The 16,499-nt window shown below is 39.2% G+C and overlaps 1 protein-coding gene and 1 pseudogene across 5 annotated transcripts; both read right to left on the bottom strand.

The window, feature by feature from the left end:
* Positions 1–5,425: 5,425 nt before the first annotated feature.
* On the bottom strand, positions 5,426–9,949 carry LOC110623190 (E3 ubiquitin-protein ligase RZFP34). 5 transcript variants are annotated; one of them, XM_043959566.1, is made up of 13 exons: positions 9,758–9,949; positions 9,083–9,218; positions 8,858–8,945; positions 8,658–8,717; positions 7,838–7,870; positions 7,661–7,738; positions 7,539–7,582; positions 7,391–7,431; positions 7,211–7,293; positions 7,042–7,133; positions 6,889–6,958; positions 6,475–6,516; positions 5,426–6,381 (listed from the first exon to the last, which is right to left on the bottom strand). In XM_043959566.1, exons 2-13 carry the CDS (start codon positions 9,163–9,165, stop codon positions 6,244–6,246), a joined length of 852 nt encoding a protein of 283 aa, XP_043815501.1. In that variant the 5' UTR covers positions 9,166–9,218; positions 9,758–9,949; the 3' UTR covers positions 5,426–6,243. The 5 variants fall into 5 exon arrangements, with proteins under 5 accessions (XP_043815501.1, XP_043815499.1, XP_043815502.1 ...); XM_043959564.1 differs by lacking the exon at positions 9,758–9,949 and adding an exon at positions 9,300–9,737; XM_043959567.1 differs by lacking the exons at positions 7,838–7,870; positions 9,758–9,949 and adding an exon at positions 9,300–9,739.
* A 4,528-nt stretch (positions 9,950–14,477) lies between these two features.
* On the bottom strand, positions 14,478–15,511 carry LOC110608402 (annotated as a pseudogene).
* Positions 15,512–16,499: the final 988 nt, after the last annotated feature.

Below are 16,499 nucleotides of genomic sequence, written 5' to 3'. Positions count from 1 at the left end.
ATGGTTGAATTTGAATACAATGATTCTCAACCTTGCAAACCCAGCCCTATAAGTGATAGCCTTCAGGAATCTTCTCTTCCTAGAAGGTCTCAAAGGCATAGATAGCCTCCTATTTGGATGCAGGACTATGTCAATCCAGTGCACACATCCTCCCTTTTTTTCTGTCCCTCTTATAGGTCTTACATTTGTAATGTCAATAAGGTCTATGAATTTTATACCTATGATCTTCTAAGGATGCTCAATGGGTTGAGGCCATGGAATAGGAGCTTCAAATCTTACAAAATAATCACACTTGGACTCTTACTACTCTGCCTTAAAACAAAAAGGCAATAGATTGTAAATGGATATATAAAGTGAAATTTAAACCCAATGGGGATGTTGATAAAACAAAACCCGTTTGATTGTCAAAGGCTACAACTGAATAAAGGGCTTGGATTATAAAGATTGAAACTTTGATGAAAAGAAAAAAAAGAGAGTAGAAGATTTTAGAGAAAATATTTGATTATTCCCATCAAGCCAATTAGGGTAAACATACTACTTACAAGAGTACATATTAGGTAAAAAAATAAATTAATCCCTAATTATAGCCTAATCATATCCCAATCATATCACACAATCATATACTTAATTATCACTACAAATGTAGGCTATTTACAGAAATAATCTCAATATACAGAAATAATCTCAACACTCCCCCTCAAGCTAGAGCGTACATATCATATGCTCCAAACTTGTTACAAATATACTCTATTCGTAATCCTCAAAGTGATTTTGTGAACACATCAGCTAGCTGATCATTTGAGTTGACAAAGCTAGTAGAAATGCATCCGGACTCAATCTTTTGCCTAATAAAATGGCAATCCACCTCTATATGCTTCGTCCTCTCATGAAAAACTGGATTTAATGCAATATGGAGGGCAACTTGATTATCACATATCAACTTCATTTGACCAGTATTGTTATATTTCAATTCTTGAAGGAGTTGCTTCAATCAAACGAGTTCACATGTTGCTAAAGCCATAGCTCGATATTCTGCTTCTGCACTTAATTTTGCTACCACACTCTGTTTTTTACTTTTCCAGGATATAAGATTCCCTCTAATCATAATATAATATTCTGAAGTAGATCGTCTATCTGAAGGAGAACATGCCCAGTCTGCATCAGAATAGCCAACAATTTATGAGTGACCATTGTCCTCATAGAGTAGTCCTTGTCTTGGAGCTCCTTTGACATATCTAAGAATGCGAATGACTGCATCCCAGTGACTACTGTATGGATTTTGAAGAAACTGACTAACCACACTTACAGCAAAGGAAATATATGGTCGAGTGATAGTGAGATAATTGAGCTTGCCGACCAATATTTTGTATCTAGCAGGATCTTTAAGTGGTTCCCCCTATTCAGGAATCAGTTTGACATTTGGATCCATGGGAGTATCCACATGTCTACAGTCTAACATGCATGTTTCTTCCAATATGTCCAAAGCATATTTTCGTTGAGAAATTGCAATACCTGTTTTAGATTGTGCCACTTCAATCCCCAAGAAATACTTCAGTTTTTCAAGGTCTTTAGTTTGGAAATGACTGAACAAATATTGCTTAAGTTGAGAGATTCCATCATGATCATTTCCTGTAATGACAATATCATCAACATAGACCACTAAGTAGATGCACCTATTGACATTATGTCGAAAAAATACAGAATGATCAGAATCACTTCGAGACATTCCAAACTGTTGATAAATTCTCTCTTGTGGTTAAACTTACCACAGTGAGAATCTTCATTGCCCTTGCCACTTTTAGGCAGTGACACATCTTTCAGTTAGACGTCAAAAATGCTTTCTTTCATGGACATTTGAATGGAGAGGTATACACAATACCTCCTCAGGGCTATCACAAAGCTCAACCTGGATAAGTCTGTTTACTTCAAAGATTTTTTTATGGGCTTAAACATGCCTCTAGACAATGGAACATTGAGTTTACAGCCTTGCTTAAGACTTTGGGCTTTATACAATCCTCACATGATCACTACCTCTTTATACAACATACTGATACTCTTTTTTTGGCTCTGCTGGTATATGTTGATGATATTATCTTGACTAAAAATTCTGTCGATGCCATTAATAAGTGTAAGTATGCATTGCACTTAAAGTTTACTATTAAAGATTTGGGACCTATGAAATATTTCTTGGGTCTAGAGGTTGCCAGATCTTCACATGCCACTGTTCTCAGTCAAACAAAGTTTGTTTCGGATGTGCTTAAAGATGCAAGCATATTTTATTATAAACCAGCATCATCTCCTTTACCACAAGGTTTACATTTGACTCCTAACTCAAGAGAGCCTCTATCTGAACCTGATATGTATAGGAGGTTGCTTGGCAGACTCCTTTACATAAATTTAATAAGACCTAATATATGCTATGTTGTACGACACTTGAGTCAAGTTATGAGCATGCCCTGAAAGCCTCACTTGAGTCAAGTAATAAGACCTTAGAATTCCCACTTTCCGATGGAATCTCTATCGGAATCTGAAATCTCAAAGCTGAAATCTTTAGAAGGGTAAAATAAGATTTTCATAAAATGAATTTTGAAATTTTTGGAATCGTGTTAAAAGAAAGAAAGAGAAAAGAGTTTTAGAAGAATCTCAAGGTTCGGCCGCTGAATCTTCAGGTTTGGCCGCTGAATCTTCAAGTTCGGCCGTAGAATGTGGTTTCCTCAGCCACCTATAAATAGCCATCAGCTCGAAAATACGAGATTTCTTTCTCCATTTTCGGGCAGAGGTAAATTCATGCACCATCTTTGGCATTTTTGCTAAAATTTCTCTAAATCCCTCAAAAAATTCATGTTTTTCTGCTGTTGTTTTAAAATTTAAGTTGCATTACGGAACCCTAGCTCTTGGAACCCTCGAAACTCATCTCTCTATCTCTAAAACCCTCCCATAGCTTGTTGTCACCTTGCTATTCTTCAAGAGGTAAGTTTGATCTTCACCTTTCTTTCATTTTTTAAAGGTTTCAGTAAGTTTTATAGGTGTTTCAAGGGGGTTTGTTGATGCATGCAAGTTAAAATTTTCTTCTAAGTTGAAAGGTTGAGCTTAGGGTTATTAATGGGTGTTTTCTTTCTGGTTGTTAATGTTGTATGTTGAGGATTAGGCAAGATCTAGATGTCCCTTATGCATGTTGAGGGTGTGCTTTTGTTTCTGAGCTTTTGCATGTGTGTTTGGAGGCTTTTTGGAGGCTGCATATTTAGGGCAGAATCAGGTTCTGCCTTGTTGGAGAATCCAGGTTCGGCTGCCGAACCTGTCTGTGGAGGCATCCTTTTAGCTGCCTAAACTGCCCTCGAAGGTATGACCTTCGAATCTATTAGGGGCTTTAGGCCGTTAAATCTGCCCTCGAAGATTTCAATCTTCAGATCTATTAGGGGCTTTAGGCCATCGAACCTGCCGCCGAAAGTCCCCTACCCAGCCTTTTTCTACTTGTTTTCTATGTATGTTCTTGTATGTTTATAGGAGTTTCTTGGGGGTTGTTTTAAGTATTGTAAAAGTTATGTTTGGTCCCTCATTTAAGTTCATATGTGTAGGATCGGACTTGGGAGACCGTAGAGGCCTGCAGTGAGATAACTGCTTCAGTAATAAGCGAGCGCCAGCCAGAGGTGAGTAGAACTGAACTGATCTATTATTTCAAAGAAATTAAAACTTTTTAAGCATGCTCATGTATCACGAATGCCATGTATATATATTATGTTGTTTTGCATTAGAATCCACTAATATGATGCATTACATAGTTACTATTGTTGTGGATGGATGTTGGATGACCCACTAGCCCTCGAGTATGTTATGATAGATACGGAAGTCCAGGTTGAGACCCATTCTACGCTCCTGGCAATATGTAAGAGAAAGTTCAGGTCGAGACCCATTCTACACCCCAGCACTATGGATATGTTATGTTATGGTATATTTAAGAGGAAGTCTTAAGGAGCACCCGTCGTGAGCAGGGCACTTTTGGAATCTGTAGAGGGTTAGTAGTAAGAAGTCCATCTTGATGTGAATTGTTTGTGTTGTGACGCATTCATACGATCATATGTTTATTGAACTGTTTTTATGTTCTGCTCACTAGACTCTTGTAACTCATCCCCTTTTCCCCTAACCCAGGTTTGCAAGATCAGAGTTAGCTCGAGAAGTTGGCTGAGTTGCGGGTATAGTCTTTTGTAATAGTATAGTTGTGGACATGTATTGCTTTATGGATTAGAATTGAGTTTTGCTCTAGTATTTGTCCTTGTAATCCCCGTTTTCAAGATCATTTTATGTAAAAGTTTTAAGTATATTTATGTTTGAACTGAGCTTGAGGCATGTTATGTTGACTATATTGGAGTATTTGATGTGGGCGCTAGTATGGGTTTTATGATTTTAGTTTTAGTACATGCACAGGTCGAGTCTTGGTTCATGAAATGTTTATGTTTCTATTAAATCATGTGATCATGTATGAGATTTTATCAGGTGTAACAAGATATTTAATAGGCTTGTTATGGATTTCGGCGACCTTAAGCCAGTAGCGGTCTGGTTTCCAGATTGTTACGACAGTCTGTCCCGCAAGTTGAACCTCTTGGCTTTTTTTTTTTTTGAAATGGAGAATCGGGTATTGGGAGAATAAAATATGTGATCTCTCAGATTTACTCAGATGCACTTCACCATCTGTCTTGGCTTTATCAGCTTCAACTTGAGTACAGATGTTGAGTTGTAATAGTTTATTACTTTATTGTTATTTTATCATTGTAATAGGCTTTTATTGTGTTTTGTGTTATTTGTTAATCTTTTCTGTATTTTTTTCATTTGGCCTTGTAATAGATACGTGCTTTTCTCTTGACTTATTCTTAGATATAAAAGAAAACATTAAGACTTCCAGATAATACTTGTAACGTTACAATCTCAGAAATAAAATTAAAAGATATTTTCTTTTCTCTTCTTCTAGCTTCGTACACCATCCAACTGATTAAAATTATGGGCAAGAAAATAAATTCCACATTTTCAAAATGGAAGCAGCGATTAAGTATCTTAACATTCATTGATTTTTCATTTTTATTTTTTTCGTCTTTTCCCCATTTTGAGATTCCATAGGTATTGAGCCTAGATATTTGAAAGTGTGGATATGATAAAATTATTAAGTTGTTTGATTGGCTATAAAATACTTAATACTTTTTTCTTCTCTTCTTTCTTCACAATGATCGTTTTCTTTAAAGTTCAATTCAGAATGAACATAAAAAAATATTAATAAATACAAAAGATTGTGACCTTTGAAAGGGACGAGTTGATTTTCAAAGCATGAGCACACACATTAAAAGGGCAACTTTACAAGGGAGCAATTTACCATGTTATTTTCTGCAGAAACAAACAGATAGTTGTGTGAAGAATTTGAGCATTATTTGCCTTCGTGTTTTGGATTATTGACAGATTCAATTTATTACCCGAAACTCTTTAATACATAATCTTTAAAGTAGCTTTTACACTTTCATGGTTGTCTACCAAAAAGAGAAGCTTTTGAATAAGGAATTCAGGAATAGCACTCCCAAGCCCCCCCTTCTTTTACCTTTTCAAAAAAGAAAGAAATTCAATTTGTTGAGCTAAGCGATAAGAGTTAAAAGACTCCGCGAGACATGAGATATCAGTAATCCTCGCAGCAGCGACGAACCCCAACTAGTTTGGAATTAAGACCTAGTTATCATTGTTGTTCTGGTAAACAATCTTATTATTTCTGTCTGAAACTTACACAAGAACTTCATTCAATCCAAGGAACAAAGTAAAGTTCTTTGCATAACCGTGGAATTGGATTGATAAAGAGGGATAAGATACCCAGTACACTCCATCCATGGATATTTGTTTCTATTGCTACTGTCAAGTCTCTCTCCCCCTATACCTTTTGCAAAGAAGTCATGGCTTTATTGGCAACAGCCATCTTTCTCTATGTGACAAAACACATCATCAATTGCCACATTTCCATTTCAGCAAAGCCTTATCTGAACCAGAAGTTATTTGTCGATCCGATATTCGGCAGTTTCCCTAGAAATGGGATCCATTTGATCTCACCCAATAAGCCAAAGCAGAGTTGCTTAGGGTTCTCAAGTAACATACATATGAATAATTAGGATTTGTTGCAGGAATAAAAACTGAAATCTCCTTATTCCATGACAGTTTTTATTGTGCAGAAGTCTTCAAGAACTAACGGTTAATCAGAAGTTACTCATCTCACCATCTCTAAAACCCTGATGAGCAAGATGTAGGACTTCCTCGTGTCTGTCTCGTATTGTATGAATTGCATCTCATACATTTCTGTGCTACAATATGGAAAATCACTTCCGATTTCTCCCCACAGTCATTGCAAAGAATCCAAATCTAACCAATGATCAAGAGAAAACATATAATGATTTGAAGAATTAATAATGATTGTCGGGAAACTCGTAAAAAAACATATAACCACTTTCTTACCATCTTATTTTGATAAATTTGAGGCATAGGTGTTGAGGCAACCTGTATCAAGTTTACAGTACAATTTAGTAACAAATCAAAAACAGAGTTCCATCAGGAACAAGCATATCATGATTTATTTAAGGGAAAATTACTTTTTAGTCCCAGAGATTTAACGTAATTAACACTTCTGACCCTCTATTTTGGCAACCCAACACTTAAGTCCCTCACTTTCTTTTCTGTTCAAATTCGTAGTCCTTCCGTCCAAAATAACCGTTTGGGACACATGAATTGACAAAATTAACCCTCACTAAAAATCCCCCTATTTCAAAATCACAAAACCCAAACCCAAATGCTTCTTTTTCTTCTTCTGCTTCTTCTTAATTTTCCCTTTATTTAAAATAAATTTCAACTTTTCCATAGTAAGCAGCATACCTCTTGATCTAGTTTTTCCCACACACAAGACATATCACAATATGATTTTGAGCAAACGGGACAAGCATACCTGTCAAAACAAGCTCAGGATAAATACCATGTTCAAAAAGTTATTAAAGTGGCTCACGGCCATTATTGTTTCCACGAACTTACTGGAAATGCCGCTTCATCTGTTTAACACATTCCAAATGAATTGTGTGTCCACAAGGTAAGACAGTAATGTCTTTCGTCGTATCAAAGAGAAACTGTGCCAGCAAAAAAGAGTAAGCAAAATGTAAAATTGATTTAGCATCAGCCACTTTCTCTGAATTCTTAAGTTTACCTCAAAGCAAACAGGGCAATTGTGATGCATTGCTCTTTCCACACAATTGTGTGAATCCTTCAACAAGATTGAATAGCAACATCCTAGAATCAAAATACTGCTGCTTAGTATTTCAGGTAATGAAGCCAGCACAAAAATAAGGAATTTATTAAGGATAATTTTCACATATTCAAATCTTACCACATCTATTACAGTGGAAAAAATTCTTCTCCCCTCCAGTTCTGCAATACCAAATACAGCAAAAATTACACGAACGATCATGATACTGTGAACTGCAATTCAATAATATCAAAAGGGGGAAAAGAAAGTATTCAGCAAGGATATAGACCTGCAGATTCCACATTCATCGCAATGGTACTGCTGCTTAGAGACCTAGCAGAATAAAAAAATCATTTAGTGATCACAAATAAACCAAAAATACTCATCAGAAAAACTTGCTCAAAGGCTTACATCATCGTCAAAGAAGTTGCACTTGGAGCAAAAGTACTTCCCCATGCAAACCCCACACTGGATGCAGTACTGTTGAATCTGAGGACCACATCAGAAAAATTAAAACCCCATTTCTACTAAAAGTTTTCCTGGAAATATTGCTATTATCATTACTCTTGTTAGATGGAAGACACTTACATTTTGTTCAGTGCTACACAAAGAACAGATAACCTGAAAACCGCAGAAATATAGTAAAGCAATGAATTAATTCTTTATTGTGTTGTACTAACAAAGAAAACATGGAAGTTCAAAATGAAAAAGGCAGGCAAATCCTCGCCAGTGGCAGCCAACAGTAAAAGCATTGAAATCCCTTTAGGAATTTTCAACCTTTAAATACTGGTGGGGTTTGATAAGCAGGGAGGAATTGCCCCCTCCTATAGCTGATTCAGTGAACCAAAAAGGGAAAAGAAAATAAGACTGAAATGGAAAGAAAAGAAAACTCAAATATTCATATTATGCCAATAGAAAACTAAAAGAGACGATGAATCTTATCGAAAATCATTTCAGAAAAGGTATTAAAAAAGGTTGTGTATTGTGATAGAAGGTATTGCCCTTTTTCATGACACCAAACATTTATATATCATTACGAAAGTGAAAAAGAAGCAAATACGAGATAATTCACATTGAAGTCAAGACCCCAAGAAAAGCACAAATACAGAAAAATGAAATAACAGGCATAGGGATGATCACTGTTTGATTTCCACCAAAAGCCATAATGCAGAAATTCTAAGCTTTACCAAATTCAGTTCTTATCCTAAAGGTTTCAGTTTGTTTGCTTTGATCAGTTCAATTCAATTCTGTACTGGACCACCGAATAAAGCTAACCAGTTCATTGCATACCCCTTAAAGATACAACCCAAAAAAGAGCTTTGTATTTCCTAATTTTGCTTCTTTATTCTTATATTTACTCTTATCAAAAAAATAAAATAAAAAAAATTCTAATGGGATAGAAATTAACCCTTTTCAGTTCGTGACGAGGGACGTCATGACGATCAAGGGGATTCACTTCCATGGAGTTCTGTTCAAAACAGCAATGATTGTAAGCATCATATTAAAAAAAAATCCACAGGAAATAATTATCCTGAGGAAGTAGAACCTAGAAGACCAAAAAATGATAATTATAAATAAATAATTAAACCATAGAAGCAAAGAGTCAACCTTTGATTCGTTATGGCAGTGTCTGCAATCGAATATCTCATCACAGCAGGGTGCTCTAATCTTACATCTCCTTCGATAGTGCGAGCAGCTAATAATAATAATAATAATAATAATAATAAATAAAACAATAAATTCCCATTCAAAAGCTAACTCGGATGGAAAAACAAGGAAAATTAAACAAGTCTTAAAACATGATTTAATAAAAGCGAAGAGTTTGAAGCATACCCGAAATGTCCAAATCCCAGGTCCAATTTGGACGCATCTTCATAGCAAGAATTTGACATCCCCAGCTCCACACCACTCTCCATGATCTTGAGGTTCTACAGAATCTATCTAGATTCCTCAAGTTTTAGTCCTTTACCTGAAACAAACAAATCAAACAATTCCCCTTCCGATACAAATCAAAAAACAATAAAAAAAGAAAAACAGATTGAAAACGGACCCAAGTAACTCGGGTAAATCGGAACTCTATTGTGGGATTGCAGGAGGAGGCTTGCACATTGCATACAGGAAACAAGAAGGAAACCGACAAAAGCATAATATCAAGCCCGCAATTTTAATTCAATTACACAATAACCCCTGTTGTCTCTCTACTTATTCATCATCCACTGACAAGCAACTACCAACAGCCCCAGAGGTCACCCCACTTTCCTATGGATGAATTCATGACGGGGCGACACGACAGCGTCTGCCGCCCAACCTCAATTATTGTGGAGAGAAAAATGGATTTCATCACTGAATAAAATGATTAGAGAGAGAAAAGCAGAAACCTCTATTTAAAAATTTTTAAAAAACAAACGACGTCGTTTGAAACTATAAAAAAAAAATATCCCGTAACAGAGAATAATAGGGTGGCGTAGGCGCTGCATCTGCATAAACTGGAACTTCTACTTTACGTACCAGGAAATTAAGGTTGCTAAATCTCCGGCCAAGAAACCGAAGTCCGAAAAATATCTTGTTTCTTGTATCGTAAAAGCTGAGGTTAGTGTCTGAAAGAGAAAAATCAAAAGTGGGGCTTTTATAGGAAACAAGGAAACCAATTCCTGGTTGGTGGGCGTAAAAGTAAAAGAATTGCTCTTTGGATGAGAAAGTGACAATGGAAACAACGACTTCTATTACAAAATGCAATGTAATTTGCAGAACTCATTGGATCTTTCGTTACAAAAAAAGTGGATAGATTCGTAGGATTAGCTGACAAGGAGTTGGTCCCCGGAACAGGAAATGCTGTCGCTATCCACGTGGCTGCTAATGAATGGATTTTCAGCGTTATCCGACGAGAAAATTTACTTATCAGCCTCCACGTATCACCTTCTCAATTATACATATCATTTTCTTGATCCTTTTATCACCAAAAAAATACGGATTGAATACTAGCAGATATGAATTAATGATGCAAAAGAGCAAACAAAAGCATCAGCTTCAATTCAAAGTATGGGTAAACAGGAATTGAAGTGATCACTTCACCGTCGACGTGACTAACGGGCTGAACCGGATCCAAATTGATTCAGAATTTGTGATATTAAGGCTGCGGATTTTAGTTTAAATTTGGATCTTTGGATGCTGAATAGTTGGTGGGCATATCATATAATCGGCCCAACGAGCTTCTTTCAGTAGCCTTTTCCACGCATGCTTCCATGAATGTCGGTGAAAAGCCTAAAGCCCATCCAGAATCTTGGAGCTTGCCGAGGAAAAGCGACCGATTCATGGATTTTGATTTTGTTTTTGAAATCAGGTTCGGGTGCCAGCCTTGCATAATGCCTACGTAAATCGAATATATACATTTGATCAACATCCATTTTAATTTAAATTATTAACTTTTATTGACTGAGTACTCATACACTTAATTCAAAAACTTTGATAATTTTACCTCTTTAATTTTAGATTTTGATTTTATATAATTGTAAAAATTCCAAAAATTTAGATTTTTTTTTTAATTGTTAGGTATTGTTTACTAAAAAAATGTATAATTAAATAAAATAATAGAATTTATATAGATAAGAAGTAGTTTAACTACAATATCCGTAACTCACTCCTGATGGTCAAATGATGGAAGAGTGGAAGAATGCGTACGTAAATCAAACTCTTGTTTTTGGAGAAATTGCCGAATTCTTAGACCATAGTTTTGTGTAAGGATTTTCATAGTGTAGCTATCGATGGAACATCAAATATCTTCCAAAATTATTGTCCGTCAATTAACCTCCTTCAGAACTGATAAATATTTTCCTCTTCCTGGTCCATGATAGATCTGGTTTTCTTCTGGGTCCTTTCTTGTTGGACTCCCTGATGGGTCTCTCCATGTTCTACCTGATGAAAGGATCTGTAAAATAAGAAAGAATGGTTAGGGGCCTACCGGGGGTGCCCCGGCAGAGGCCCTCCGACGCTCAAGTCAGATTTTATGGCTCAGAGTAGTATATTTAGGCAAGGGTTACAGAAAGAATAAAAATGGTGTCCAGGAAGGAGAAAGAAGAAGAAGAGAGGAGCCCCCTCTGTGTGGCCTTTACCGTGATATATATATCTGTCTCTTTGCCACAATGCTAGCTGTCTTCTGCCGCCTAGCTCCGTATGTACGGATGTGTCAGGCGCCTGCTCCATGCGTAACGGCCATTAATTCTCCTCTGATACGTATGATTCTCCTCTGATATGCATGTGGAAGGACCTACCAGCGGGGCATCTTGGTCATTTTTCCCTTTCTGGGCTGGGTTGAATGGTAGGGCTGAAGTTGAGCCTGGTGAGGGCCTGATTACTAGGCCGAGAGGTTTGGGCCGGCTTGATTGAGGAGTCTAGGCGGAGTCCGGCCCTGTGACTGAGCGGGCTGGACCTGGCTCTCGAGGGGAATATTGAAGCCTTCGGATCATGGACTGTTTTCATGGGCCTGGCCTTTATACCGGGGTGAAGAAATCCAGCGATCATCAATTGCCCCTTTATCTCCTCAGCAGTTATTCCATGACTGGTGAGGGGATAAATCTTTAAACTCTATTCATGACCGTGTGGTCTGAGAACTGCTCTTGTCGAAAGTATCCCTTTCTTGCCTTTTTATTATTTTTGTCTGAGCGTTGGACTCTCGTGTATGTTTTTTGCCCCTGAGTATTTATGGGTTGTCTTCTCTCGAGCGTTTTGCGGGCTCTTTGTTGCCTGGACCTTTCTCTAGGCTAGCTGAGTTGGTTTAGTGTGAGCGGTCAATTCCCGAGGTCGGTGCCTCTTATGATTGCCCCTGATTCTCTGTTTGGCTTTGTATTTTGGTATGCAGTTTGCTTAGGAATCGCCTTGCCTTAATTCGGTCTGTCTTATCGGGTTTACCAGTACTGCGCTCGTTTTCTTGAGATCGGCATGATGCTTTGGTACTTTTGGCTGTTGTGTGATATCCAAGTCTCTCTACCTGAAGACTCGAGTTCCTTTGGGAGATCGGAGTTTAACTTTTCATTTATGGTCCGTGCCCCAATCTTTTATGTGAGATCAGAACTATGTTCTTTATGAGTTGTTTTTGCTTGTAGCACCGGATGATCTTGGGGATTCTGGCTATTTTTGCTCCGGGAGATCTTTGAGATCTTTGCCGGTCTTCTACCTCAGTGAGGTCTTCTGCCTCATTGAGGTCTTCTTTTGTCAAGACCTTATTGAGGTCTTCCTTTGCTAGGACCTCAGTGAGGTCTTCTTTTATCAAGACCTTATTGAGGTCTTCCTTTGTCAAGACCTTATTGAGGTCTTCCTTTGTCAAGACCTTATTGAGGTCTTCCTTTGCTAAGACCTCAGTGAGGTCTTCTTTTGTCAAGACCTTATTGAGGTCTTCCTTTGCTAGGACCTCAGTGAGGTCTTCCTTTGTCAAGACCTTATTGAGGTCTTCCTTTGTCAAGACCTTATTGAGGTCTTCCTTTGCTAGGACCTCAGTGAGGTCTTCTTTTGTCAAGACCTTATTGAGGTCTTCCTTTGCTAGGACCTCAGTGAGGTCTTCTTTTGTCAAGACCTTATTGAGGTCTTCCTTTGTCAAGACCTTATTGAGGTCTTCCTTTGCTAGGACCTCAGTGAGGTCTTCTTTTGTCAAGACCTTATTGAGGTCTTCCTTTGCTAGGACCTCAGTGAGGTCTTCATGCTCTGGGAGGTCTTTTAATATCCTCACCGGCCGTTTTTATTTTGTTTTTCCGGGAGTTCTAGGGGATCCCGGTCTTCTTTGTTTTCCCGGGAGTTCTAGGGGATCCCGATCTTCATGCTCCGGGAGGCATCTTTAAGATCCTCACCGGCCGTTTTTATTTTGTTTTCCCGGGAGTTCTAGGGGATCCCGGTCTTCTTTGTTTTCCCGGGAGTTCTAGGGGATCCCGGTCTTTATGCTCCGGGAGGCATCTTTAAGATCCTCACCGGCCGTTTTTATTTTGTTTTCCCGGGAGTTCTAGGGGATCCCGGTCTTCTTTGTTTTCCCGGGAGTTCTAGGGGATCACGGTCTTCATGCTCCGGGAGGCATCTTTAAGATCCTCACCGGCCGTTTCGGGGTGACCTCGGGGCCCACCGGTAGTTTTTTATTTTGTTTTCCCGGGAGTTCTATGGGATCCCAGTCTTCATGCTCCGGGAGGCATCTTTAAGATCCTCGCCGGCCGTTCCGGGGTGACCTCGGGGCCCCGCCGGCAGTTTTTTTGTGCCTTCTTGAGGTTTTTGCACAAGATTCAGGCTCATTGGCCTTACTGTCGCTTCGTCATCTCAGCTGGTTTTGTGCCTAACTGAGGTCTTGTTCATTTTTCTGAATTTTTCTGCAAAATAAGAGCTTGCACAGAGCGTATATAACGAGAATGCTTGTTGTTAATTCAATAATATCCGTCAATAAATAATATGTCACACATGTCACTCGGTTTCATCTTTCAGATGAACAAATGCAAGTATTAACTCTTATAACGTTAACCCATGCAGTTTTAGAGATGCAATAAATAATATTTGGCATGTGTAAATTTCTCAAAATTTTACTTTGTAAAAGTAATATGTTTAAATACATAATCCCTTTCATTTAGAATATTCACGCTACTCTTAACTAGCAACAAAAACTTTTCTGCTAAGCTAGTATGTTATTGGGCATATACTTGTGTACTCATGGAAATTGTATTCTAAGATTTAAACTTTATAATTAGACATGATATTTTAAGATATATGCATTTAAAAAAAAATAATAATTAGAAGCATTAAAGAGTCAAAATCCCAGGAAGGTTATACTAAGTTCCTCACCTGATAGTAATGAGCTGGCTGAAATTTTCACTTAGTCAAAGAGCTCTCACTAGTTCCCAAAGCTGGACTAGGACTGGTATGGCTCGTTTTCAAACTAGTCTCCAACAATTCACCAAATACCAAAAACTGTCTGCTCTCCATCAGTGAAACAGGCTACACCCCATTTAGAATGAGGGTGACAGCCAAGAAGGGGGTGAGGTCGGAGACACAAAAAAAAAATGCTGCTGAAGGGTTCTTGTTGTTTCATTCAAAATGTAAAACAAATATACATATTTTATGAAATATTAATTGATCTTACCCTATTAATTAACCTCAAGGTTTTTCCATCAAAAAAGAAAAGGGATCGAGGGCTACCATTAATCACAAATAATTGGGCTTCCTTCTCTTTGTGGCCGCTGGCCTTCAAGAAGGCCCTTCCAATCTAGTTGGATTTCAAGCGAAGTGGGGGCCAATTGAAATTCAGGCGGAAACCTCCGTTGCTGATGCTGTCAAGATTTTTTCTGACTGCAACATTATGTCCTGCTCCTAGCTCGTTGCTCACTCTCACGCTGGCAGCTGCATTGAAAACAACAGAAATCATGTACACCCATCCGGAAATCGTTATGCAAACTGGGAGAGAATCCAATGCAATCTCTGCATTTTCGAGCAACCCAACAATCAAAACCAGCACTTGAAAATACCAGGTTTCCAAGCACAGCATCACGGCTAATGCAGCTGGTGATTTAAAGAAACCCTAGAGACCAAAAAATGCCTGCACACTAAAACCAGCCCATGTTTTTCTACACTTCCTGTTCATCACAATATATAGAAACCGAGCAATTACGATTAACCACCAAGATAAACTCAGGATCAAGGCTGCCCCTAACTAGCCCCAGTTCCATTTGAAAGCTGCTAGCCAGGTAAATAAGATGTGCACCGCAAGTGCTACAAATGACATGTACGCACTGGGAACGATTATGCCTTGTGATTGGAGAGACTTCTGCATAGGAAAGTTAGCTGCTTAAACGAAGATTTGGGGGATGAGTCCATAGACAAAAACTGCAGCTGCAGTTGCTATGTCTGTTGGTTCACCAAGTAAGACCAAGATGGGTTTGGTAAAAATATAGATCAGCGCGAGAGGGATCCCAGTTGCCATGAGGAGAATTGTCGATCTTTGGAGATATACGCCTAGCATCTCGTATTTGTGCGCCCCAAATGCTTGCCCGCAAAGGGTCTCCACTGCACTTACCATGCCGAGCATAAGGTCACACTATTTAACAAGTAAACAGTCACAGCAGGAGCTGCAAGTTGGAAGAGCAGTTCGAGCACAACCCAGGTGGTTGATCTGAGCCTCTTAAAGGTTATTGTGTGAGTATCATTTAGTATGTTTTCGAGCTCGGAGGTGACTGCCTCATGCCCAGACCTGAAGCTCTGGAGCAAAGGTTGAGAGTGAGAGAGCGTCATCTTCACAGAGTGTCTATGCCCCTCTTAGCGTCGCGCCAACCTCACTTCTTGGGGCTCGATCAGACTAGCAACTTTCTCCTCAGGTCGGCACGTCTTTGGCAGCTCGAGCTCCTTCCACTCTTACTATTCCGACCAACCAACCCAGAAATATTTCTCTACAGAACACTGGTTCCAGAAGCCAGAACCCAGGAAGAAAGGTAACGGATCCGACCTTGATCACATATCTACGCTCGAGCACGGATCCGACCTCAACGGGTACTCTAATGTTGTCGTTTCCGGATTTTCCGAGCTCCTTGCTGTCTTGCTAAACATGGCTCCGATCTCAATCACAGACCTAAGCTCGAGCACGAATCCGACCTCGACGAGTCATCTTACGCTATGGTCGTCGGATTTGTGGAGCTCTTTTCTGTCTTGCTATTCCGACCATCCAGAGAGGAGATGGGTAGTTGCTCACAGAGGAGATGGGTGGTGATGAGGGAGTGGTACTCCGGACATCAAATTCGAAGGACTCGTGCCCTGGAGCGCTGGTGACGCCGGTCATCCCAAGATCGATGGCGGCGAAATCGGCAGTCCCGACATTGTTCATTTCCGCGCCGACGTACAAGGTCGGATTGCTACCTGGTCATGCCACGCCGACCTACAAGGTCGGATTGCTACCTGGTCATGCCGACCTCACTTCTTGGAGCTCGACCAGACCGGCGACTTCCTCATTAGATCCTGTCCATTAGCCCATTTCCGCGCCGCGCCGACCTCACTTCTTGGAGCTCGACCAAACTAGCAACTTCCTCCTCGAGTCGACGCGTCTTTGGCAGCTCAAGCTCCTTCGACTATTGCCATTCCCACCATCCGACCTGCTTTTTTCTCACGAACTCCTCTGCTCTGTCTCTCGCCTCCTCCTTCTCTTTCTCTCTTTTTTTTTTTTTTTATACAGCAGACCTCAGGATTTCGACAAATACATATACTACTCACCCTCTTTTCTTTTTAACAGAAAATATTCATC

This window comes from Manihot esculenta, chromosome 9, assembly GCF_001659605.2.
Source record: "Manihot esculenta cultivar AM560-2 chromosome 9, M.esculenta_v8, whole genome shotgun sequence".
NCBI classification, from domain to species: domain Eukaryota; kingdom Viridiplantae; phylum Streptophyta; class Magnoliopsida; order Malpighiales; family Euphorbiaceae; genus Manihot; species Manihot esculenta.
This window is presented reverse-complemented; position numbering and strand designations above follow the sequence as displayed.